At 40.5% G+C, this 27,662-nt stretch overlaps 1 protein-coding gene across 2 annotated transcripts; it reads left to right on the plus strand.

The window, feature by feature from the left end:
* Positions 1-17: 17 nt before the first annotated feature.
* On the plus strand, positions 18-27,662 carry LOC109631795 (septin-7-like). Of its 2 annotated transcripts, XM_020090770.2 has the most exons (13): positions 18-584; positions 8,067-8,173; positions 12,592-12,692; positions 12,771-12,905; positions 17,509-17,626; positions 19,408-19,500; positions 19,739-19,835; positions 22,813-22,864; positions 23,703-23,828; positions 24,242-24,262; positions 25,605-25,740; positions 25,825-25,970; positions 26,741-27,662. In XM_020090770.2, the coding sequence occupies exons 1-13, from the start codon at positions 440-442 to the stop codon at positions 26,775-26,777; spliced, it is 1,314 nt and encodes a 437-aa protein (XP_019946329.2). In that variant the 5' UTR covers positions 18-439; the 3' UTR covers positions 26,778-27,662. The 2 variants fall into 2 exon arrangements, with proteins under 2 accessions (XP_019946329.2, XP_019946331.2); XM_020090772.2 differs by lacking the exon at positions 24,242-24,262 and having other exon boundaries at positions 425-584.

The following is a 27,662-nucleotide window of genomic DNA, read 5'->3' on the forward strand; positions in this document are numbered from 1 at the left end:
TGTCTGCTCCAATCCAGCTGTAAGTACTCTTCTGTCTAGTCCCATCAACCTGCAAGGTCTCTGAATATAAAATATAGTATAAGTGATACACTCAAAATGCTCATGAATTGATTATTTTTGTCTATTTTCAATTTGGTTTTGAGTCAATTGAATGTAGACACTCTTACAGCCCAAGAATTAAAAGGAATAGAAATAAAAGTAAGAACAGTATCATTCCAATGCTGTCTCCAGCATTGAGAGAGCAACGCCACTGTTTACTTTTGTTCAAATGAGACTGATTCTGTTTATTCTTAATGATGCTTCATCATTTTAGCTGTGTATGCATTTGCAATGTATTTATTGTGTCTTTGTGACACCTAATCTGTATCAAAAGACAGTTATGAGCTAGTAAATAGTACAATGTGCCACAGTCTTTCATGCTCTATAGTCATTTTTTCTAATGGAGATAATTTATCAGCCATGTTTTTATTATCGTCCACAGCAACCGAAGAACCTGGAGGGCTATGTGGGATTTGCAAATCTTCCCAATCAAGTTTATAGAAAGTCTGTGAAGAGGGGATTTGAGTTCACACTCATGGTTGTAGGTGAGTTAATTCTTTGGCGGAACCTTTTTGGTTGGACTGACCACAGTCCGTTGTTACATCCCTGAATGTCCATAACTAAGTGATTATATTTGTGACGTTTTGGAAACCATACGTACTTTCTGTAGAAGACAGACTTTGCCCTTTCCCAACTCCTCTCCCCTGAAGTACCCTTTTGGTAGTGTCCCCTCCCCCTGAGCCACAGGGAGATTCCCCAAGGAATAAGGACACTACATCATAAGCAGCCAACCAACTTTATTACAGTGACAAAAAATATCAACCAAAGGCTAAAACACTGTAAATGGCCTCGTTTCCAGTCGAATTTGCATGTCTGGGCTTGTGGATACTTCAAGAATTCAAATAAAACACAATGTCATGATGGTAATTGCAGTTTCAACTATGTCCTCAGATTCACACAGTAACCATACAGGGTCCAGCCATACTGTATATCAGGTTTGACCTAGGCATTTTATATCATATTTCTCCTCAGTGGTAAGGGATTCATCTGAGGATAACAAACTGGTGGAGTTACAATTTCTCTGTCTGTTTTTTATTCAGATGAGAAGGTCTCAAATGAATGTAAACACATCTACACACATTAATCTGTGTCTATATAAGAACTTGTAGCTCTGCATAGCTTTTGCTGTCAGAAGAAATTCTTTGACACTGAGTGGCTAACAGTGTGAGCGGCTGGCTGTCCAACACTTTAGAGGCCCTATAGTTTAGGAGGCTACGCTGCATATACAAAAAAAAACATTTAAACTAAATGTTTGCAGGCCAGCTGCACAAGCAACTCACTGCTGTGTGTCTGTGTGTGTCTGTCTTCGATTGTGTGGTGGGAGGAGGTTTCCTGTCATTCCATTAATGCAGCCAAAGTCAAAGCATGAGCAGCTGATCTGAAGGGAGGCACACCCAAAGAGCCCTTCCTCTCTCTACTGCATGCTGTCCAGGGATACCTGGGCAGGAAGCCACACTGAATGCTTGCATGATGTCACATCCTGTCCACTGCGTTGGTGGCTTTCAGTGTCTACCTGCCTCCATGGCTAAAGAGCCTGTCCCTCTGGTAGTTGGAGCACGCTCCTCCCTTCTGGCTGTGTTCATAAAGTCACGCCCTGGAGTTTCCCCCCTCTCTGTGTGCTATCAGGAAAGAGGCTGTTATGTGGCAATTTTGTTTGCAGCATGTAATTAGAATAGGAGGGTAATTGACAAAGTCATACTCATGTCATGCTGGAGTAGACAAAGTGTCAGATTGTGTGTGTACGTTTCCTTAAGGAGTCGATGGGAGTAATGTGAGTGGTAATTTGTCCTAAAGTTTCATCACAAACCCCCAAAATGTCTCTAACTTGGTGTTGTGCTCTCTTGCTGCATTGTATGGCTGTGTGCAGTGCTATTTGCTGTACAAATGTGACATTGACCACAAGGTTTTTACTGCTCATGTAGTCCTAGTTTCAGCTGTTGTTCTGCACATACCCACACATGGCATGTCATGCAGTTCTCTCTTTCACAAGAGAGAGCTTTTCTTTCACTCTTTAGTCTGTGTAGCTGTCACTCAGAATGTGTTGTTTGTGAGAGCTACCTTCCTGCACATGCACCCCTGCTACCACCATAGATTTAATGAATTTTGTTGGAAACGCTACAAAAACAGTGGAAAAAAGACCTGAACTCACCCATTGATTCAGATCCACTCCTAAATGTAATGGGTTTGTCCCTGGGCCATGTCTGACATCGCCCTAACCCTGGAAACCAGTTAAGTAGTGTTTGCCTAATCCTTCTAACACATAACATTTGATAGGAACATAACTTGACAAAGTAACAACCTCTTACAACATAGAAACAAATATTGATGCCAACCGGTCGAGGTGGATGAGTCTGGTTCTTCAGGTTTCTTCTTCTTGGGTCTCAACCTTAACATGTAGAGTGCCTTGAGATAATGTACATTATGATTTGACACTATACAAATAGAACTGAATTGAATTTCACTTTCTGTCTCTTGGCTGTAATGTATCCTGTACAGCACCAAGACGTAACTGTCAGGAAGTCAAATAAATACAAAAAAATATTTCCATTCATTAAATTGCATTTGGCAGTTGCGTTGGTTTGTTAAACTTAGCCCTGTCTGTTTTTTCTTGAATGTGGAAATAATAGAACCATTTCTTCATCATCATCATCAGTCAGGCTAAAAAAAATATGTAATTTGAATTTTATACTACAACAATGCTTTCAACTAAGTAATAGTCAAAGGTGTTTTCAATAACTGATTCTGGCTAAGTTATGTTTTAGTGTTGGTTTGGATGCAGTGGGGGATGGATGGCTGCTATTGTTTGTGTACTAGTGAAAGTGGCCCAGAGCTATTTGTTGGTCAAAGTCAATATTTGTCAGTGATTTACACACTGGCAGGAAGTGACCTTGATGTTGGCCAGTGCAGCTGGAGCTCATTCTGTCTGGCCGTGTTTGACAGTTTTAGTTGAATGCTTGCGGTTTGTGTCTCTTTTTTGGAAAGAACTCACTCGCATAAATGCAAGGGGCTTTCAGGAGGAAAATGGATGACTCTGCCAACAGATATGTGTGAAAAAAACGTCTTCATACCAGAGACTTGTTAAACGTTAACTGTCTCCTGCCCCATTTAAGAGGAAAGTCCCATTCATAAATACAGAGAGGTGGAGAGAAGATGATGACTTTTACAAGGTTGTGTTAAACGCACAGAATTTCCCTGTCATTTTCTAAAAGACCACTTTTCATTTCACCTGCATATTATTAGCCTAGCGTTTTGGGAGCCCTGTCAAATGAATGAACCTAACGGGGCTCCCCCTCCCAAGTCAGTCTTTACCTGCTTCCCCTCTACCAGCCTCGTCCATACAGTGGGAAGTGCCTTTGAATAAACCCCTGTGGTTTACACAGCTGCTGAAAATTTCCTTTAAAGGAAGTGAGTTGGCTGCAGACCGAGCTGTGTGGCGAGCCAGCGGGCCTTGGCTTGACGGGCCAGCCCTGGGTGACCTCCTCTGGTGCTGTGACAAGATGCTTGGCTGTAATGACACTGAATGGCTTCTTTATATAGCCTGGTTCAATTATCTCACGTGAATGTTTTGATGAAGAGAATTAAATTTTTGTGGATTACGCTGTAACACGAAATTATGGTTTCCAGACCTAGAAATCCCATGGGAAATAAGACAAATAGCACAATACCTTGAAAAGCATTGTGTCATCCTGGAAAATGATTTGTCATTGCTGTCTTTGCATTTTGCTGACAGCAGACTGTCAACAGCTGGCAGCTGAAATAAGGATCCAGGGTTTGGATGAAGTAGGGCTGCATGTGGTCATATTTTGAAACATTCTGAGTTTTTGACTCAGCATGTTTCATGTCAGATTGGTCAAAATTTTGCATCCAGAACTAAAAAACATCATGTATAAAAGTTGTATAAAATTGCTTGGTTTGGTCAGATGCTTGCTCACACATTTTGCTTGCAGATGGGATTTTGAGTGTGTGGCTGTGTGTTGTTGTTGAGAGTTGGAGCCTGCATATGTGCATGTTTTTCTAATTGTATTTAAGGTGTCATAATATTAGTTGTGGCTTTACCTCTGAACACCTAATGCGTAAATTGAACATTGGCCCTGTTCAGGCCTGGTATTAACATCTGTCCTGATAGATCTGATCACAAGTGGACAGCATTAAGTTCATCCGTTCACACCTGGCATTGAATTTATCCTGAGTTTGTTCCTGTGACCAGGTTTGTGATTGATTCTCACTTCCCGGCTCAATAGGTAAAAAAATCTGGTACATCATCTGTGTTTGTGAAGACCACTCATGTTATTTTTACACAGTCTGTGTTTGCAAATGTGTCCAATGACTGAATTATTGAACAGTGTAGGTGCAGTATTTCTTCGATGTAGATCTATTATTTTTAGAAATGGGGTTATGATACGATGCTGTATTGAAACTTTCAATATGATTCAACAGAAAAAGAAATTGAGGAAGTCTGCAGTTGTTGTCTTATCACAGAGCCATCAATTGTTAAAGCTGAGTGTGATCACTCTCTGTTGCACCAGATGTATGTCACTGAATCTTTAGTGATAAATCTTTAACTTCAATAGTTGACCGTTTTTAACACTTACTCTTTCACTGTTTGTAGAAAACGAGTATTTAACACTGAAATGTTTTACAATTGATCAAAAAAAATTGGTTGAGTTGAATCATCGAGCGAGTGAGCAAGGAGTCCACTGGCTGTAGTAACTCAGTCTGCTGACGAGTGACCGCAGGGACAGTGAGCTCTCACAGACAACAAATCAGACAAAGACGTTGGTAAATGCTGTTACTGTCTCGTTTGGAGTTGCTTTAGTTCTTGCTTTTATCCTTTATTGTCTGAGTGAACTCTGATGAACAGCATTAAAAAATGAAAATTATGTGAAAATGCACCACGCCCAAATGGAGCACTCCCTCCTTTGTCTCCCGACCATATGGTTCAAAATATGGTTCAAGCGTCTTAGCTCTGTTTGTTTCAGTGGCTGCTATTTGCTTTTTTGTGTTTTTTTTTTTTGAGTTTGCAGTTCATTCAGCTGGATATCATCATATCAGTGTTTTGTTGTGGGCAAAGGCTTCATATATTGGGTGAGTGTGATTCACAGAGCAGCAGGAGTGGAGAATATTTTCAGTCAGTCGAAGCCACTTATCATCTGCTCGGATCTCGACAGCTGATTCCTGTTGGATTGTATAATGGTTGGAGTCTTGTGGCAGATTCACAACCCGCCTCACTTCTAAACAAGCAACCGCAGCTCTGACCAGCCATGATCAGCATCTTCACCCAACCCACCAGCATCATCATCATCATAACTCAGTTTGATGAGTTTGATTCTTGTGTAACCAGAGCCTCCTCATTTTCCCTCTGCTCACACCAGGCCCCGACATGGCCCTGGATCAGTATCAGTCCTGCTGTTCTTGTCAGCTTGGCTCCCTTAATTCAAGCTGGCATTTTTGCCATTTTTTTATGCATTTCATCCACAGCCTCACTCTATTAACTACCAGCCTTAAGTTCGCTGTTGCCTTTTCAGCCTTGAAGATATGTTTACCGTTGTCTTGCATGTCTCATCACTGACTTGTTATAATTGCTGAATTGTGTCTGTTGAGATTGCAAGATGAGTATGGCTCTGCCCTCTTAGGAAAATATTTGTGACTCTGAGTATGCATTGATTGCCGCCCTCCTCAAATGAAGCATTGAATTGCTTAGTAGTTGGCAGCGGTGGCCCATTTTGGCCCTGGCCACTTGTAAAGGTCAGGAGCGGCTCTTTGGCTGCAGTGCCAGCCCAGCGTATGACCGCCTCTGCCCACACACTGAAGCTTTTGTTCAGCGGCTCCTTGTTTCCCTCTACTGAGCCCAGTCCTCACAGGCACACTGCGGAAGGTTTTGGATTACCACAGCCAGCCCCTCCTGATTTTTGCAGAGTTTTTGTTGTGATTTAAGCTCCACAAAGAACCAGCAACGTTCTCTAGAAATGACTTAACTGATTTACTATCAAAAATTGTACAAGATAAATTATTATAATTGTCACATTCAAGGTTTAACTGGTTTAAGTGTGGCTGTATTGACTGGCAGCATTGTGCATTATGAAAATATTTTCTATTTATTTTCCCATCACGTAGGACCATAATTATTACAATATTTGATCGCTCACCAACACTTTCGACACCAGCCTTCAGAAACTCCTGCAGGTTAAACTGAACTAATGAAACATTTTAAAGATGACTCTCACTATACGTAGACCTGTTAACCTAGCAACATAATAAAGCTTCAAACAACCCACACATCACTGTGTAGAGGTCGTAATTACACTGGTTCTTGCTCTATTTAGAATACATTTTTTCATGACTGAACTCATAATTGTTTAGCACTGAAGTAATTGTGAACCCCCAACTTTAAAAGTTTCAGAACAAAGCTATTGTCTTTTATGAAAGCCAATAGGGTTTTGTCTTTCTCTCCAGAGTGGTCGTGAACATCAGATGGCATTGTTACATGTTTATGAAATAAATTCAGCTTCAGGGGTACGGTAACGCTACATCACACAGCAAAGGCCATGTATATGAGGAGTGAGCCAGCTGCTAGTTTATTGTCCCAGAGATGCTGGTTTGAAGCCAATACTATTAATATTTGGGATTTTTTAGATAACAATGAAGACAATATGTCATCTGTTAGTCATTTTTAATTGCATTGTACAGTATGTTTTTAGAAGACGATAAGTCTAACTGTATAGCTGGAAATCTACCAGTACAATATATTACAATTTGATTTAATACCAAAACTTACTTTATTCAGTACCTTATTCTGTGAAATACAAATGTGTTTTAAGGTCTGTTTTCCATCTACAAAATAGCCTGTTAACCAGAACACTGTCTGAAACTGTCAAATTAATGATCTGAATCAGGTACTCTCTAATCCAATTATAAGCAAATAACAAGGGGAACCTGTGCAGATGTTTGCTTTTGAATGTAGATGTTGTGTTTTATTGTTAAAAGAACCACTGTACATAAAGATGGACAAAATGAAAACTCCTTAAAGTGAAGCAAAAAAATCAGAATCTCTCCCTGGTGGCTGTTACAGTTTAGTACATAAACAATGCCTCCTCCATGTAAGTAGATGGGACATGGACCAAATGAGTGATGGGATTTGATCATGTATGTATGTATTGATGGGATCATGACACTGTGGCCCCACTGCATCATCACTACTGTGCAGATTTGCTTGAAATGACGTCACAGCACATGATGGCAGCAAACGTATCCAGGATATTTTAATCCTTCTTTGGAAAGAAGTGGAGACACGTCATCTATCTTTATAAACAGTCACTGGTCTCCCTTAATAAAGTTGCTGCATAGTTGTGTAGCTGATGTAAGTGAGAGGGATAAGGAATAAGAAAACCTTAAGGCTGTAAGTGATCCATTAGTAAATGATGTTATAGATCCTTTAATCCCAATGAGCTCTATCTCCATCTGTCAACATTATAATATATTATAATCAAGATTGATTGAACCTGCATAACAAGATCAAGAACGGAGTCTGTGTTGTTTTTTTTTCTTTTTCTGTTTTCCCTCCTTAGTCACAGTGAGATGTCATGATGACTGTGGTGGTTTAAAAATCTTCCTCCCTTCCTCAATTCCCATGATTCTCTGATTAGAGTCTTGAAATGCAGACAGGAAAGAATTTGGGAGGACAGAACTTCCCCCTATCTTTGTCTTCCTTTGCATCATGTTAATGGTTACTTTAAAAAAAAAAAAAAACTGGGTTAAAGGGACCCATTTCCTGCTGTGAAAAAAAAGTTTTGAATCTCAAACATGTAAAGAATGTTAGACGGCAAAAGACTGTTAATAATGTATTTGATAAACATCTGGACATTGTGTTATGCTGGGCCTCAGTCTGGCATGAAAAAGAGGATTAAAAAGCAAGTATAGCATGAAATGCATCTCTTGTGTTCACCCTGGCTCTTGTCTTTTTCTTTCAGGGGAATCTGGGCTGGGGAAGTCAACGCTGATCAACTCGCTCTTTCTGACAGACCTGTACTCCTCTGAATACCCAGGTCCTTCGCATAGGATAAAAAAAACTGTCGAGGTAAGGCTTTTTTTTCATCTTCAGGAAGAGCCAAAAACTTGTTTCTGTTCAGGTGTCAACACGGTTGTCATTTCATTATTTACCCTTTCTGTTGGATTGACTCAACCAATATTTTTTCAATCTCATAAAGAGTCAAAGTTGTTTCTGTTAATTGAAACATGATAGGTCGACTCCAGCCTGACACTGGCCAGTTTAGGTGTCAGAGCCTGAGGCTGCTACAACACAGGTGTGCCCAGACCTTTCTTTTCTGTCTGCATCACAGCTCTCAGCTGAATAGTTGAAGAGTGAGGTGTTGCTTTGTGAGGCTGCTCCTCCTTACTGTCACCACCCAGTGAAACTGGTTCATCTGCTTTAACAAAGATTTGCTTCAAGCAAAATGTGTAAGAATTTAAATGAGGCAATGTTATTGGATTGTTGTCAAGGTTCAACAGGATTATCTGATTTAAAGGACAGATGTAAATTAAAGATTAGAAGAAAGAAGAAACCATTTCACAATTTATTGACCATGTCATGAGTTTATTTGTACACTCTGAAATGGTGTTGGCCAAAAACTTTGTTTATTGTTTACCCTATTATCATTGACAAAACTGTGTCAGTACATGAAGAATGATCATGATGATTGTCCAGAAATGACTCAATTCAAATTAAATCAACTTCAAACATAGGTTTGGACTTTGGACATTTTTAATATGAATACAATTTGAAACCCACTCATCAAAACATATTACACTGGATGAGAAGGCAGGAATTAGAGTGTATAGTGAAAATGTATTACATTAATGAAAGTTAACATTCATTTTGGTTAATCTTCACTGTACATTAATTAACAATTCATTTCCCATTAGTCATGTAGTCTGTGTTTGCAGTTCTCTCAGTAAAACAAAAGATGCCATTGTAGTATTTTTCTCTGTTGCTTCAGAGCTGCTCCCCCTCTGTCAACCACAAACACACTGGATCCAGCTGTCATAGTGTGATTAGCCTCAGGGACCATCAGTGGTCCAGTGGACTGTCAACAACAAGCAGCAAAGTTTATCATCTTCACCAGGCAGACTGAACTCGGTATAAAATCTCTGCTTTTAGCCACATGCCTTCCAGTTCTGTCAGGGAGAAGTCATCTCAACACACAACCTCTCTGCATACTCAGTGTGCATGCAGGGTGTGCTTTGCGTGTATGTATCTGAATAGCATGAGAGCGAGCTGCATGTGTGTTTCAGGGCTAAGCTCACAAATCAATCCCAGTCTTAAACTGTCTAGTGTTGGTGAGTCTATGTCTCTGAAGCCTGAAACCTCAGATTTCTGTTCTTGGCTGACGGGAGTAGAACCTGATGTGAGCTTTGCTGTGAAACACCATCCACCTCAAAGTTGGACATTTTCATTCTGAGATGCCTTTCTTCTCACCACAGTGGAAGAGTCAGCTCCACTAAAGTCTGGCCATTCTCCTGTGACCTCTCATCAACACAATGTTTCCATCCATAAAACAGCTGCTCACTGGATGTGTTTTAATATTATATAGAAGTTTTTGTTATTGCTGTATTAATCTTTAAATTCCACTGAGGTAGGTGTGAGTTTCTGGTGTAAAATTCTAGGCATGTCTGTGCATTGCCAAGACACGATGGAGCTCCGCGCACATGGCAGTTTGCTGGCTAATCACCAGGTCTCTGTCCTTGTATGCTCTCCAGCCTTAAACAAGCCTTATGAACAACAAAGACACGTGCCCTGGCCGATCACCTCCAACACTTAACGCATACTCTGTCAGCCTGCCTGGTCATCTTCCCCCGTTTTTCATAATAAACAGGAGTCTATTGCACACTTTCCCCTGGGTGTCATCACATTCTTTGGTATGACTTGGAAAAAATGGCTGCAATTATTTGAGATGGAATTAGTGTGTGGGTTCTGGAGAGAGAAAAAGAAGAGGAAGAATAAATAAGAAACACATTCACATACAGTGCATACAAGCTCAAGCATAGGTTTCAGCACACATAAATACAATGAAAGCTTTATAATTTTCACTCAGTCTGAGAGCCAACGAACAGTCTAAATCTCATTTAAACTTTTAAGAAGATCTGAGGAGGTGTAATGGGAAGGTTAACAAATTGGAAACAGCAGGAGGGCGAGGGCAGACGGAGTTCTTTAGTGTGTTGCTGGGGATTAGAGGAGATTTAGAGCAAAGTAGTAGATCACAAGGAACAGGTGAAGATGCTCAACTTGCAGCTGATCTACTGTACATTAACCCAAACTGAACACTCATTCCTTGTTGAAGGCAGAGGACCAGAGAGGGGGAGACTCAGAGAAGCCTGTTGGTGCTCCTTAACACCAACAGTATCGCATTTCGCTCTTCAAAAGGCATTTTCAGGAAACCTATGCAGCCATGTGCTCTCTATTTGAGGAAACTGCCAAACTGTTATCCTCTGTACCGTCACTGCAAATGATATCAAAGACTGAGGACTGGGGGCATAAACCTGAGGCCTCACACATTCAGCCTCAGTACCAGAATCAGAATCCTTTATTGTCATTGTTTAACATTGTCACCAACATTCAACATTGAAATTTCTTTTTGCAGCTCTTCTTGTTCACTCTTCAATGCCATTCTTGGCAGAATTAATCTTGCAGCTTCAGTGCCTGTTATGACTTGAGGCTACAGCATAACCATGTTTTGACCAAAAGTACCTGGAACTTTTAACCCAAGGAACGTTTTTCAAGGAGTAAAAACGTTCCTGCATTACAGATTCTGCAGTCAACAGCATGAATCCATGAACCAACCTGCCTTGTGTCAACAGTCCAGGCTGCTGGTACTGGTGCGATGGTGTTTGGGGATGTCTTCTTGACACACTCTGGTCCCCTTAATACTTATCAGTCATGGTTTAAAGAGCAAATAGTTTGATTTTCCACTCCACAGTTAGAGTACATAGCAAGTCAAATAAGCTTGCACATGTGTGATCCAGTCAAACACTGTCAGGGACACTGGCGCTGAAGTTTTCCCATGAGCTCACTGTCTGGGGGCAGCATGCCTGGGTAATAGACGTGTCTGTGACTTGACTCACGCTGTTTTGCGATAGAACAAGAGAAATACTGCAGGATTGCTCACCGTCCACTCAGCAGTAGGGCTGTGACTGACGATTATTTTGATAATCGTTTTATAATAATATCTGTAATTAGAAAGCCCACACACATGAATAACAAAAGTATTTTTAATCTTAATATGTAATTACAGAGTTTTGTGTAGTTAGAACAGTACACAGCAATTATGTTAAGTTTTTGACAAGTTAGAGATGATGTTATATATTTTATTCACAAATTGTCACAGTAAAAAACTAAATGATGTTGATATTGTAAAGTTAATTTGGGATCATCAAACGTTTAAATGACTGAGCTGTCTGTGTGACTGTTGGTGTATCCGTCACTTAGAGCTGCACTGAGTTGAATTCATGTCTGTATTTACTCTTCACTCTTCCAGCAGGTTGTTTTTGTGCCTCAGAACATAACCACTGTGAAACAATCAAACAAATTAGTAACAAATTAGGTTTTGTGGTTTTGCGCTCCCTCTCTTCATTCAGCCTGTAGGCCTCTCATTCACCACTGCTCGGTCCCTCTTCGCTCAGTCGAGGAAGCAACAGTCGTTAAAAGTGTGAAAACATTTTACATTTAAACCTCAAAGAAAACTGATTTTACATAACACAGCAGCACATTTTTCACTGTAGTATGAACCTTAAAGTTGTTTGCGATCCTCCATTAAACCGACACAATGGCTGGAACTGTGTGGACCTCACTCTCTCTGGGAAATCTCTCATATGACAGAGTGGTCTGGTTCAGATCCGTTGATTAAATCAAAGTTCATCTGCCGATCATGAGTTCTGTCTCAGCGCCATGCTGATCTAAGAATGGGCCATTCAGAGCTTTCTAACGTCCGTCCTCTGCCTGTCTGAAGATGGTGTGCCTGTTGGAAGAAAAACACTGTGGTCTGGGCTGGCTGGGCTTCATTGGTTTGCAGAGCTGTTTTACTTCTGGTCTGTCAGTGTATTTTCTTAGTGTGCAATGAGCATGTAGAGGAGCAACCAGCATAGGTCAGTGGTCATGTTTCCTCAGGAAACACTTGGGATAATTCATGCCCTTTCATGTTGGTATCTTGAGTCCCTTCAAAATATATTCAATTTCTTTTTCAATTATTGATTGAGTTAATTGTTCAATCATCAGAAGCTCTGACCGTGCTGCTACGAGGACCAAACATCTCCCATAATAACTTAAATATCTGATATATATATTCTTCACATCTCCAAATATTTTCTTTGCAACTACAAAGCATATTTATTTCATTGGTTTCTAAAAGGTGACATGCAGCCACAGGCTTGAAAACCCTAAATCTTAAGTAATAATTTCCAAATGTCTACACTGATTTTCATCTACTTTCATGGCCCTTGCAGGTGGAACAATCAAAGGTTCTGGTAAAGGAAGGAGGAGTCCACCTTCTGCTCACCATCGTCGACACCCCCGGCTTCGGTGACGCTGTTGACAACAGTAACTGGTGAGCTCACATCATTGGTTAATGTTAGTTACTGCAACGCTGTCCGTGAAACTGATGTGAGCAATGTGCCGTTCTCAGCTGGCAGCCGGTCATCGACCACATTGACAGCAAATTTGAGGATTACCTCAATGCAGAATCCCGAGTCAACAGACGACAGATGCCTGACAACCGAGTGCACTGTTGCCTGTACTTCATTGCCCCCTCTGGACACGGGTACGTACTACTACTATACCTACTTACCATTGATTTGTGTGTGTTTTTACGGTGTATTTTAAATAAGGAATTTCTATGTATGTTTAGGCTTGATTCACATTGACATAGCATTAAACAGTGTTCATAGTTCAGAGCGGAGGCCTTGCAGTGTAGAATATTTTTTGATTGTTGAGTCAATGAATCCCTCAGCCAAAAGGTTTTACAATCAACAGGAGGAACCCAAACACAGCACACAGACTCAGAGATGGAATGAAAAAGAAAGGACAAATTGTCTGCTCTCAGGGGGTGAAGGTGGATGGAGGTTAGGATTAAAGCAGGCGGAGGTTTTGGCGGCTGAGCGAAGCTGGTGGTCAGTGAAGCAGGACTGTGAACGTAGCTGGATGACTGATCGGCAGGCAGGGAGAACAGCAGGAAAACGGGCAGGCATGCAGAGATCCTGAAGCACAGGGTGGCAAGGATTAGTTCAGTGATCCAAACATTATGAGAGTCAAAATTAAGAATGCACAGCTCTGTGTGGCCTGACAACGTGATCCACCAGCACTGGCTGATCAACAATGTGGACATGAGTGGATGAAGGTTGATGGAAGGTTGATGCACTGCTGAGACGATGAGTGGATGGATTGCCGGTGTGCAGGCTAATCAGCCGGGAGCAGGAGAGTGAGAGGAACTATGTCAACAACACAGACACACACACACACACATCCAGAGATTCACACACAGGTGGAAGAGGGGAAACACAAGGAATAAACAGGAGGCTCAACCATGACTGTGACAAACAAGTGAATCTCTTCGTCCAACTGTCTAAATAATTTTAGGATGATATAACCATTAAATTTAACAATATAATCTCCAGAATTCAGTCAATGGCATTAATTAAACTTATCAGTAACCAGACCACAGAGTCAGGTCAGGTTTCTTCTCTTATTAAGGACCTTTCAACTGAATTTGCAGCTTTCCAGGCTGTTAAAGTAACACAGATGTAGATCACACATGCTGGGATGCACACTTATGCTGGGTTTAATGCCAAAGAAGCAAGGTCCACATGCATCTGGATATTTTCACTGCTGCAGGAAATAGTAGAAGAATAACTGAACAATTTGTTTCTCAAGGTTGAAAGCAAAGTCATAAATGAGGGCATGTTTAACATACTTAGCTGAAGTTCATGACAGAGCAAAGGAAATGAAGAGTGAGCCATCTCAATGGCTTCTCATCTCTGTTGAGAGTTGCACTTCATGAGTGATGGCTGTTTGTTTTGCCTCATCCGATCGGCCTTTATAGAAATCGTCAATCAAACTAATTAGAGGGAATATCGACCGATACCGATCGGTGACCGATCAATCAGAGCATCCTTCTACGCAACTGGCTCCCACACAGAGAGCTTAGGCGTGATAATAAGACGTGCTGCAATCACTGTGTCATCTAGGGTGGGTCACATACCAGCCGCACCAAGGATCAGCCAGCGCCCTGTCAAGGATCAACCAGCAATTTTAGTTGGCTGCTATCGCAAGAGGTTTTTCCCCTCACCGCATCATGGACTCACATGAGAAGTTTGCAACAGAGCTGTGGATTTCAGATGTTGTGCGTCAGTGTTATTTCTCGGCTGCCTCATTCTCAGGAGGCAAGTAGACCAAAGCCCTCTCTGTCTGTGGCCTCCTGCAGCCTCCTGCAGCCTCCTGCAGCCTCCTGCAGCCTCCTGCAGCCTCCTGCAGCCTCCTGCAGCCTCCTGCAGCCTCCTGCAGCCTCCTGCAGCCTCCTGCAGCCTCCAGCTGACCAGGCTAGAACAACACTGGCGTAATCTGTCCTGAGTTCAGTGACCTAAAGACCCCTGTGTCTTGGCTCAGGCTACTGCCAAACACACACGCACACGCACACACACGATGTGTTTACACACTATGCCACACTGTGCTGCCTACAACATAAGGTGGTTTTGCAGTCCAGTGCTCTGGAGCCTGTTGGTCCACACTGAGCCATTGTGGGGAAACTGACCGCAGCCTTGTTGGCTGTCTTGGCAAATCAAACACACCATATGGCTCCATTCATTTTCAACATCTGTTCTGGAGCTGTGTGTGTTTGTGTGTGTGTGTGTATGAAACATCAGAATATTGAACTATTGGCATTCTAACAAGAGGAGCACCAGATGGATTAGATTAGTTAAAATGGATCAGTTTATTTGTGACAGGTCGATGAATATATGTTCTGTGGCTCAGGAGGAGCTTCACTAAGTCAGCTTTGTAACAACATCCCTGTGTTACAGAGTGACTGGTTGAGTTTTGATGATGTTAGTATTGACTAGGCAGGGAAATACTTTTAAGTTGCAGGTTGAAGCAAGAAGCAGAACATTGTCCTCTACATAAACAGTTGCATCTGAGAAGAATGCAGTCATGATTGTATATATTTTTTTTACCAGGATGTATGATTGATTCTTGACTGCATAAGTGATGTCAGTCCTTATTGAAACTTCATTTGTTCACATTGGTTGACCAGCCACCTATTTAAGAACGGTTCTCCTTTTGTTCTGTAAATTAACTGTGTTTCATTGTTGGCAGTGTGACAGCTGGTGTTATCAATCAATGTTTGATTCTACAGGAAGCGAGTGCCATTTATTACTTTAGCATATTGTGCTCATTTTGTTTATGAGTTCAATAAATGTAAAGTTTTTCATAATAGCACATTTTCGGACTGGTGCGTGATTTTGTTTTAACCCTGATTAACACTGCCCAGCCAGCCTTATTGCAGTACAAAGTGGCTGCCGAACTGTTTATCCAGTGAGGAGTTGGACAAATGTTGTGGCAGAGCTGCTCAGCTTGTCTCCAGTCCTTGTGTCTGTAGACTTCTACAGACTGTGCATATAAGGACGTGTTCGCTGTCTCCATATAAACCAGACAGTTGCAGATTAAATGTTTACTTCACATTGCAAGCAACAAGCTTCTCACAGTGTCTCTGTTTAGGCACATAAGTAACATATTATAAAAGGAGTTAGATGACTGGCATGAGTGGTCCCAGGAATTTCTGTGGCACTGACATGCGAATGTGACTCAGGCACACACTGGAGACTAAGGTATCGGTAAAACTTACAAGCTTTGTGGAGGAAGAAAAAGAAATTCAAAATCGGATCAAACTTGCAGACGTTGTTATGCGAGAAGGTAACGCAAGAGAACATGTGAACTACATTTACAACAGCAATATTTAGACAACTGACCTTAGGCTGAATTAGACATGATTTTGATTATGATGTTTAAATGAGTTTGTAAAAGAACATTATATTTATAGTCCCATTTGCATGTTACAGAGCATAGTCTGATGAGGGCTCCTATCATTAAGTCCATTATGCCATTACACCCAATTTTATTCCGCCCAATTTAAAACCCCAACCTGAAATGGTTTAATGCACAATGCTATCTTTGTAAAGACCAGTTTGACTATTCAACCTCAATGACATTGCTGCAAAGTGTGGACATTTTGGCTGGGCCCTATTTTCTGACACACCTCACCTCCTTCCTGTAACAAAATGTAACTAATGACAAAGTCATTTTCAAGTGTCATTATCTCAATACTTCACGTGATTGCAGGACAGTTAATAAAAAAAAATGTTTTCCACTCAGTCCCCATTATAAAAAATGCATTATAATGCCCAGTCATCCTATTGCATGTTTGTACATCAGCTGTTTTTCACTATTTCCTGTCAGCTGTGCTACATAATTATTTATATTGTTAAATTGAGAAGAGTAGTGCCAACCAGACCTTACTTTCCTGACACCCTCCAACCAAAGCAGATTAAATCAACCATCACGAATATGGAAATAGCCAGGATCAACCGAGTCGATACATGACCACATGCTTAGGGATTGAATAGACCTCCCAATGTCAGTATTGTATAGTGTATATCCTAGGCCTGGTAATCCAAACAATGCTCATTCCAAGAAGAACCAAACCTAAACGTAAATCATATGAAAAAAATATATTACAGAAAATAGGAATGATGAGGAATCTTCATTCAAAGCAAGTCGCATTAAAGAGCCCGGATGATGCAGGAGCAAAGACATTCTAACAGTGTTTTTGATTTTCTTGGAATTTTAGTGACAGGAATGAATCCAGCTTTTTACAGTATGTGTTTTTCAATATGGTTTATGTTAAGTGAGGTTCTGAGGGTTGTTTGGATTAGCAGTCGTCTTGTCGGCCTCACAGTTGTGCTAATTTATGTAACATAAAGCTGGACAGTTTTTCTTCTGATGTGTATGCTGCCGCTAGACACAACACCACTGCCGGTAATTTGTTTCCATGTGGCATTTGTTTCCTTTGTTAAAGACACATTGCAGCGAACTGTAATCTGGAGACTGGCATCCTCAACAGCGTTTGATTTAGTTATGAATATAGTGGAATGTAGAAATATTTTTCTTCCCACTAGAGTACATGTTGTACATGTTCAGAATTGGCTGTCACCTTGCTGTCGTCACACTGTGTAGTCTCTCAACCTTCCTCATAAGCATAGGTGGCTGCAGGCCTCAAAAGCTAGGTTACATTTACTTCCCAGCTTTTTGAGTCGAGGCATTCACACACCCTCTAACCTTTTAGCTCTGTCTTCTCTTTCTGTTTTTCCCTCAAGACTAAAGCCCCTCGATATTGAATTCATGAAACGGCTACATGAAAAGGTAAACATCATCCCCCTCATCGCCAAAGCCGACACAATGACTCCTGAGGAGTGTCAACAGTTCAAGAAACAGGTGTGTATTATTTCTGACTGGCTTGGTTTTCTGCTTTACGTATTTTTAAGCAGTATGCAATTTTTTTCATACTTACCAAAGTGATATTGTTATTGCACACTGATATGTGTGCATGTGTGCTTGCAAATTACCCAACAATGCATAGATAGATTACCATCAAACTTGGTGTAGTTATCAGCTCTAACTATAGGACACTCACCTTCACACACAAATTCTCTTATCTGTTCATGCAGCCCACTCTCTCATAGGAGATGGGGGGATGGCAGAGAAGTAGTTGCAGAATTGACAGGCCATCAAAGGGGATGAATTATTAATCAATTCGGTTTAAAGAGGATGAAACCCTCGTCCCCTCACCCACTAAAAATGAGTCTTGTGGTTAAATGATTTCACTTCCAGTGCATGTCCACTGATATTGACATCCTGTCAGCTTGACTAAGACTCAAGTTGCAGTTCACTTTTCAATGCTCTGTTTCGGGCTGCAAATGAAAGTTGTATTTCTTAGTCATAAGTTCTGGTGCCAGTAACAGGCCTTAAACATTTATCTGCCTTCTTTTAGTTGTCCTTTTATCCTTTATAATGTTGTGTATGATTATGTAAGTTATATGTGTGTACACCTGGTTGCAGGAAGGTCTATAGTCTAGACCACACAATTATGTTACAAGTGTTTTATTAGATGAACGGCAGTTCAGCTGCTGCTGAAATGTTCAAATGAACCAAATGTCTGTGGGCAAAGTATTTTATCTCTGAGCATTAACACGGTGTAAACACGACTACAGCGACAACCATTGTTCATACCGGTCCCATTCATCAAATCAGTGACGTTCTGCCATTTAACATTACTGAGCCATGACCACAGCTGCAAAATCTGTTTGTGGTGCTCAGTCGATGTCGGCTCCTCGCTATCAGGCTATGGGGTGAAGTTGTGTCTGCTGTTGCCTTCCATCCTTCCCTTTCAGCATGTCCCTGTTGTATTTCCCCCTCTGAATCCATCACACCTGATAACTCTGTGTGTCAAACATTTAATCATAAACTTGCCATATTGAGCTGACTTTGTCCCAGACACTAATTTCTCAAGGGGCTTTGGTCCAAAGTCAGCAGGTAGTGAGGCAGCAGCCTTCGTGTATATATAAATAACCCCTCTTTGCTGACTGCAGTATATGTCATAAACCCTGCCCCCTCCATATTAGCAGATGGGACATGGCCGTTCTGTCATTGTAGGTAGTTCTTATTACACGTGTTAACATCTCATGAGTTTGGTGCCAAAAATGGGGTGAGAGGTCATGACTGACACCTGAGACTGACTTGTGATTTGTTTGGGCACGAGTATTGTTGGGACCATGTTATTGTGGCTCCAGGATCGCTACTGCGCAGGCTCTCCAACTGACCAGTGCAAGATGGCAGCACCCATATACACCTCCTCCCATTGTTTTCAATTTCAATTTTAACCAATTAAAGAAAAAAAGTTGGGAAAATGTGAATCAAAAAAGGTGTGTATTAGAGGCATCAACAAATGACTCGTTACCCAAATATGATCTACAGTCACTGTAGACAACACAACTGTGTATGTCATTTATAATTATTTGTTTGGATGATAGATAGATAATAATTTATTAATTTTCTATGTAGGAAATCTAGCGTGTGTGCATGCGTGCGTGCATCAACTTACCTCCAGTCCAACTATTGATGTTTACAGATCTGTTTGTTCCCCATGCCGCTCACTCCACTACCCAGGATTTTCAGTTTCACTCTGCTTCTTTCTGTCTTCTCTCTGCTGTGTACAGATCATGAAAGAAATCCAGGAGCACAAAATCAAAATCTATGAGTTCCTAGAGACGGATGATGAGGAGGAGATGAAGATGATCAGGAAAATCAAGGTTTCTTCTTCTAACACAACCCTCCATCAAACTTTAAATTAAAACAATATTATTTTTAGTTTCACCATTGACTTTTGGGACTTCACCCAAAACCTCCTAAGATCATGTGCTGTGTTGTTTCTTTAATGCAGCGTCTTTTGATTAATGTCATGTAAGCACCCAGCCACAGCCAACAGTGTATTTTTAGCCTTTATGTGTGAGCTATGCAACAGTTGTGTCCCCTCCCGTCTCTCTGCAGGATCGTTTACCCCTTGCTGTAGTCGGTAGTAACACCATCATCGAGGTCAATGGAAAGCCAGTGCGTGGCAGGCAGTACCCATGGGGTGTGGCTGAAGGTGAGAGACTGAAGGGCAACCGATCCAAGCCGAACTAAGAGGAATCTGTCACATGCACACACATGCATACACACGCATACACACCAGTATCTGCAGTTTTATGGGATTATTGAGTAGGCTATATGTGTGGATGATTTGTAAAGCAGTAACACAATCCATGTGCTCTTGTTTTGCTCTCATCGGAGCGTTGATTGCGCACACATGCTCTTAGACAAGAAAGAGACTACGCCTGCATAATGAGAGTTGGACCAAATCATTGAAAGAATTGCTTTTCTCTATTTCTGTTTATTTTATAAACAGAGTTGATTCAATGCACTTTGTTTTCTTATAGGGACATTTGTCAGTGATTCACATTTTAAGATAATTTAAAGAGCTCCATGAAGCTTTTGCAAACCCCTGCAGCTTCTAGCAACTTTATTTAAGATAAAAATTGAGGTAGGCACAAATTTAGAAGTTTAAAAGTTCTTAAATGTGGCTGAGTTTACGTTGAAGTTTGCCTACAGACACATGCAAATAGCGCTGGAATATAAATATCACCCAGACCCAATTGATTAACATTCCAACAAAAACAGATTTGCAAATGTGTGGTGGGCCTCAATGATATACACAGTATGTACTTAAATTTAAACAACTGTTTGACCACAAGAAGATAATGAGATTACTCCTCAGGGGGCCTTTAATACTTGTGTACCTGCCGGTTTATATCCCATGTGTCTGATAAAAATAAACCAGTTAATGTAGACGAATCAGTTATATGTCGTGGCTCAAACACTGTTGGCTTCTGTAAGCGTTACTGATAGTATGAAGAAAACCACAGCAGTGTGAACCCCGACATTTTTCTCATCAGCTGCACAGGATATGAGAGTTGTATTTGACCTTACGCAGGAAGCTGCTGTCGCATTGTGGCATCGTATGAAACATGACAACAGCTTAGAGTGACGAGGACTCTGCTGCAGTACGAATGTGGCTGGATGTGTATGTGTGTCCTCGAGCTGAGTTGTTAGAACCAGTGGAGGGAACATTCCACATAGATTCTTGTCCTCTTCAGCAGCTGAGCACCGCACAGCCTGGTGGGGGCTGCTATGCGACTGGTTTACCACCAGCGTTTGACATGTTTGGGGGAGTAAGTTTTGGAATGCCAAAAATGTTTTTTGCCTCCCTGTCAGCATAAATATAGAGAGAGGGTGAGGGAAGGTTCCTGAGAAGATATGCAAGTCAGTGCACCCTAGAGAAACCTCAGTGGACTGCAGAGGGGGGAAAAAGGAAGCAGATGATGCCACCTGTCAATGGATTCTGGTACTACAACCACAAAAAGTGACAAATAAAATTATTTCAGTGGATTGAATAATCAAACTCTCGCACATGAGGAAAGTTGGAAATTTGGTAATACTGCATAGGAAGAAAGGGGAATAGATGACCCCTTAAATGTATCTTAGACCAAGAGAGATTTGAAGATAGTGTAAAATAAAGTGTTGATTTAGTTTATTAAATGATTGTAGAAAAGGGTAAAAAGGTTTATGCTGTTCTCAACAACTAATTGAGGGTAAAGAGAAAATAAAACTTCATGATCCATTTTAGTTATTGAACCCTCAATTATATTACAGACTGCATTCATACAGGAATACAGGAAGATAAATATTCCTGTGTGAATATAGCTAAATAAGCAAAGTAAACTTCATTTGTTCACTTGCTGCAACACTTAATTTCACAAGAATAGATGAGAGTGTAATATAAACATATAGCCAATATATAATCCTATATAAATATATAATATATGTGACTTTTTGACCAGAAAATCAGTCACATAAACTTCATGTATGTTGTATCAAGGCTCATGCTCTCTTTGCTGCACTTTTTTTTCCTCACCGAGACACAAACTATTCTCACACTTGGTTTTATTTTTGTTGCTGTAGCTTTTGGTTTTATTGATTATAATGTAATTGTATCAACCAGCTCGGAGTTGATATCATCACTAAAAAGAAGTCCATTAGGGTCAAAGAGAGGAACGTACAGGTCATACTAGTCCCACGTCATTCAGACTCACGTGGAAGAGAATAACAGGCAAATAGAAAATGATTACCTAATCTGTCTTTTGTAAACATCCATCACAGTTTATAGATCAACTTTTACCTGCGTCACGTATTGTCAGCACAGGTTTCCTCTGACGAAGAGATAATTCTAAATAGAACATTGATATGAAGTTTCACCCCCAGATTAAGGGCTTTTGATCATTTGGCTAAAATGTTTGTCAGATCATCTCACTGCATATATATACACTGTACTATTTTTTAGTATATTCAGTATTCTCAGCAGTTACTTTGATGAATGCAGTAAAATTATATCTTATAAAACCCAACACCAGATCCTTGAAACAAACTAACAACAGTAGAGCACATACCTCCACCAAGGCCCAACAGTTCCCTTTTGAAAATAATGACTTCCCTCAGAAATCAACAGAAATGCTGAAGAACTATCTAAAAAAAGAATCCTGATGCATTCTTTCCTGACCCACACCACATTCTTCGATCCTTCCAACATTTTTTTGGTTATAATTCTGCTGCTAACAAATAAACAAACTCTGTTTTTCATTTTAATAAGTATGCCTCCTCACTGGCAGCAGCTGTAGCTGGAGGCATTTTATATTGAGTTTGTCTGTCATAAAGACATTTCTTAAGTGGTACAAATGGTCACTCTAATACCCATTTTATTAAATTCCTTCAACATCTACACTTTATGGTATTTAAGTTGGACAAACATGTATCGTGCAACAATTGTGTAAAGTTGCGAGATGGTAATTCTAGTGCTTCGATATGTTGATTTGAAGTTTTCAGCTGCATTGTGAACCACAACTTGTTTCATTGACTTTTTGTTCTGCTGTATTCATAATCAATTCATGGGTCAATGATAGTTAAATGTTACAATGTTGTCACTCTATGCTTTCATATGTAAACTCTGCTCTGTGTTTCTCCTCCCACAGTGGAAAATGGAGAACACTGTGATTTTACAATCCTCCGGAACATGCTCATCAGGTGAGCAAAGACACAAAAATACATGGTATTGAAGTACATTCAGTGTTTCTATTTTTTTATTTGTTTATATTGTATTTGCGAAGTTTAAATTAATATTGTATGTTATTGTATATTATCAGGTATTTATTGTCATTTATGCATGCATTTGTAAATCTCATCCACAAGGAATGAGGATGAGGTTTAATGGTTGTTTGCAAACAAAAGAAAGTATTTTTGAAAAGTAATGTGCAGTTAGTATGTATGGTGATCTAACAGTCTGAGTGTGATTGGGATGGGACTGTTAATGGGGAAACTGGAAACAAACCTTGACACACACCATTATAGGTTCAGTGTGTAAGATTTAGGTGAAAGGGATCTATTGGGAGAAATTGAACATAAAATAATCCCACTGATGTTTTAACTAGTGTGTTTCATCTAAATGTATATTTAAATACTTTATATTTACATCAGGAGCAGGTCCTCTCTACAGTGGCCGCCACGTTTTTTACAGTATTTCAAATTGGACAAACTAAACACCTTTTCTGACAACTGAAGTCTACCACAGGTTCTCTTACATTTAATAAGGGACGGTAGCAGAAAACGTTTAGTGAATACATTTACAAATAAACTTACGTACATTTACCTTTGCTTGTGCAAGTTTGATGCAAATGTAATTTAAGTTGAGTAGTTTAGAAGTTGAAAAATACCATTAAATGTCTTTGTTGTTGAAAATGTATAATCAAATTATGATACTGAACTTCAACACCTAATCAAGCAGAAAAGCAAACGCTTCATGATTCCTTCAGCAAAGAGCAAATGTGCATATTTACCACCACGCTTATTTGATTTTGTTTTCCAGGACCCACATGCAGGACCTGAAGGATGTGACAAACAACGTTCACTATGAAAACTACCGCAGCAAGAAGCTCGCAGCCGTCACCTACAACGGCGTGGAAAACAACAAGAACAAGGGGCAGCTTACCAAGTGAGTGGCTCAGTGCACTGTGCACAGCACTGTTGCGTTCATGCTGTTTGAAATGCACACTCGTAGTGTGAACTGACGGGATTATGTTGTTGTCAGAGGGATCCTGGTTTTATCAGGAGCACTTCATTCACTGTATCCGTGGAGGAACCTGCAGTTCAGAGGTCAATGGTCGCTGCGAGTGACCCGCAGATTAAAATTGGCAAGCTGTCACTAAATCAGCTCAAATCTCTAAACCCAAACACAGCAGCACTAACACCCCCCCACACCCCCAGTGTCAGTTGTGCCTAATCTGACAGCACTAATTTAGGCACCGTCTGACTCCTAATCCACCGGCTGCAGCCGCCAGTAATCACCAGCTAATGCATGGTTTATGGCTGCATGCTAAGTGTCTGTGCATTTGTTTGTTTTTTTAGACCTGAGACGGCTGACGGCATGTAAGTGTTGTATGACTTCTTCATAACCTCACTCCTCTCTCTGGCCGCTTTCATCTTCCCTGCCTCAGAGTTTCTTTTTTTTTTTCCTTTTTCCCCTGCAACTCTTTCAAATTGATGTATTTGTTTTAGAAAACATATACGGAAATGTAGTTTGCTCAAAAATAGAAATCGGTTATAAGCTTCTGCATGACCCCTGTAATATATCTAATCAATGTAATTCTCAAAAGCAATTGACAATCAGCTTTCTCTGCTTCAGGCTTTGCTGTTTCATGACACATCTTTTATTAGCCACTGAAGAATCTGCTGTGCAGCTGATAGCTAAATACTTCACAAGCTAAGTCACCCTCCAGTTAGGACAAACCTAGAAAGCCTGCAGTCAGACTTATGGCTCTGTCAGATTGTTTTACAATTTCTACCATATTTCCTACTTGGCTAAAGGCTCAAAAGAAATATCAACTAACTGGTTGCAGCAAAACCACCATTACTCCCACAGTCAAGGAGGTTTTTCACTATTTGGTTGGTTTGCCGGCAGGATTATGCAAAAAAGCACACAACCGATTTGCACAAAACTTGGTGTAGGGATCCAGCTTGATCCAGGGAAGTGCACATAAAACACAAAACATTTTGGTGTTCATCCAAGATCTTTTATTATTATTTCAAAAAAAAGAATGTGTGTTACAAAGGATATTTTATCAGATTTTTGTCAATTTGTAAAATAATGTTTGGATTCTAATGTAAAAAATATGTAGTGTTGATTTATGCATTAATGCAGTTTGGTGCATTTTATTTTCCCATTATAAACACTGGACAGACTGTTTGAGTTATATGAGTACCATTCTACTATGAAAGATTAATATAATATAATATATTCACTTCAGCTCATTATAACAGATGTAAGCAGCTAACCTGTCAACAGGCTAATTTAGAGTTAATAACAATGAGAGAGTTGAAGATCTCCAATATGGTTGCACAAAGGTGTGGGGTTATTTTTTTAGCTGGAAAGGTAGCAAGCATGTCAACATGACATTGTAATAAAGAACGGTAGGTATCAGAGATAGGGTTTATTCTCCCATAGTGCCTGTTCTCCTGACAAGCCCTTATCACCTTTCAGCTACAACCCTTGCTGGAAGCCTTCTATTACAAAGGGCTTCCAGGGAAGGGGAGCAAGCTGGAGCTTTCCTCCTCTGGTTCTGCGTCTTCTCCCTGTCATCTCCGCAGTCACAAAGATCTTTATAATCGGGAAGGGGGAGGCTGTTCACCTGGGATGTCACATACAGTTTGTTTGGCCACCCACATACCTGCCCCTTGGTGCTGGTTCTATGAACATGGTTTGTGTCCTCAGGAGTCCTCTAGCCCAGATGGAGGAGGAGCGACGGGATCATGTGGCCAAAATGAAAAAGATGGAGCAAGAAATGGAACAAGTGTTTGAGATGAAGGTCAAAGAGAAGCTCCAGAAGCTCAAAGACTCAGAGGCAGAGGTACTAATGAGGCTACATAGCTGATTTAAAATATATTTGTTTTATTCGTTCCTTTGTACATTCTGTGCTTTTATTCCTCTGCAGCTCCAGAGGCGTCATGAGCAAATGAAAAAGAACCTAGAGGCTCAGCACAGGGAGCTGGAAGAAAAACGTCGCCAACACGAGGAGGAGAAAGCCAGCTGGGAGGCCCAGCAGAGAATTCTGGAGCAGCAGAAGCTAGACGCTTCCAGGTAGATACAACAGCCCACATGTTGAGAAATTCTGATTTCTGATATGAAAGCTCTGATGATAATCATGCTTCTCAGGACTGACAGCAGTCACACATGAAGTGTGTTCAGAACTCAGCACAAGTCTGAGTTGAATACTTTCATTAAAAGGCAGCAACAGCACTAAGATTAAATCAATTAAATATTTTTTCTGTTTCTACCCTCTCATGTCAGTGTGATAAATTCATACCTCAGTCTTCACCTCTCACACAAAGAAATGAAAGCTGTCTTAAAAAACTGCTTGACTTGCTTACCAACACTAACTTAATCCTTCTAGTAATTCTTCTACATTGTTCCCTGTCTGTCTTTGATTAATCATAGATGAAATGGTTTTACAATAATACAAGTAATCGGAACAAATTCTCCAAAAAACAATTTCTGTTCATAATTCAGGGACAGGGATTTTTGCCAGTTCGTATCACACTGATATGTTCAAGTGTTCATGTTATTTGATGCCACAGAAATGGGGTGCAATGTCGTGATTGACTCGCCATTGGTTGAGCATGTGTATTGGTCTCGATACTTGCGGCTCCATCTCCTGATCTCTGCTGTGCAGACTCTGGCTGACATGGTGGCAGCATTCGTATAAGGGGTAGTTTGATTTCATTTCTGGAAAGTGGGAGGAAGAGGGGGGCGGTGTCATCCATCTTTCTGTACATAATAAGCCAGATACAGACTGTTTAGGGTGATGGGGTTGATCCATTCATGACTCGTCTCTCCTGTTGTTTTTGCAGAACCTTGGAAAAGAACAAAAAGAAGAAGATATTTTAATAACGCTGCAGAATCTACCCAATGTTTTTTTTGTTTGTTTTTTTGCCAGAACTTGAATTTGACCAATCGCTCTGTCATACTGTCCTATTTTTGGGTCAAGGCTTAGACTGTAGAAACAAATACTTTCACATTTCACAAAAAACACAGCTGGTGTTGAAAGAGTTAAGTCGTTCTTTCCTCTTCTCCTCCTCTACTTGTGCTGTATCCTTTTTAATGCCAAAAAACCCAAAGAGGTCAGTCTTTCCTTGAGAGGCTACAGCCCACCTCAGGCACTGTTCATATATATATTTCCATACATACATGCATATGTTTGTATAGGTATCCCATTTAATTTCCTCCTGACATGTTATGCTCCTCCACCTCCTCTAATGTAAATCGTATAACCTCGAATCTGCAGTGTTTAACTTCAATCATTTGTAACATTTTCATACTTTGTATTCATTTATTTTTTCTTTTGTATTGGCCCTGGTATAGAAATCCTTTTCATTTTGTTTCCAATGTCATAGCCAGTGTTTTCTGTCCCTGCTCTTGGAAAACAAACTTGTACACCTGACTGCACTCATGCTGAGTGTGACGAACTAAAGAAACTGCTCATGTGCTTCGATGTGAATTCATTTGAGCTTGTTGTGCAGATTCTATATCAACTGATTTCACAAACACATTTTTATGGGGACAGGTTGCGGAGAGTCTCTTAGATGTTGGTGGATGAGAAAGCTGAAGCTGAGACTCCTCACTCAAACAGGAGTCAACTTGGTAACTGTACCACGCCGGCTTTCTTTCTATCACATTTAGCACTGTTTGTGTACTGCATCTATATTTTGTAATGTCTTGTTTCTGTTTTTATTGTACAAAGTCACGTAATAAAACTGTGATGGGGAAAAATAA

The sequence above is a fragment of the Paralichthys olivaceus genome, chromosome 20, assembly GCF_024713975.1.
Source record: "Paralichthys olivaceus isolate ysfri-2021 chromosome 20, ASM2471397v2, whole genome shotgun sequence".
Taxonomy (NCBI): domain Eukaryota; kingdom Metazoa; phylum Chordata; class Actinopteri; order Pleuronectiformes; family Paralichthyidae; genus Paralichthys; species Paralichthys olivaceus.

What these genes read in the sequence shown, in the direction of transcription:
- LOC109631795 (XM_020090770.2), top strand. Translation starts at nt 440, where the DNA reads ATGGAGATAATTTATCAGCCATGTTTTTATTATCGTCCACAGCAACCG. An exon ending in GTCAACAGTTCAAGAAACAG is followed by an intron (nt 17,627 to 19,407) that starts GTGTGTATTATT and finishes TGCTGTGTACAG; the next exon opens with ATCATGAAAGAAATCCAGGA. An exon ending in AGATGATCAGGAAAATCAAG is followed by an intron (nt 19,501 to 19,738) that starts GTTTCTTCTTCT and finishes GTCTCTCTGCAG; the next exon opens with GATCGTTTACCCCTTGCTGT.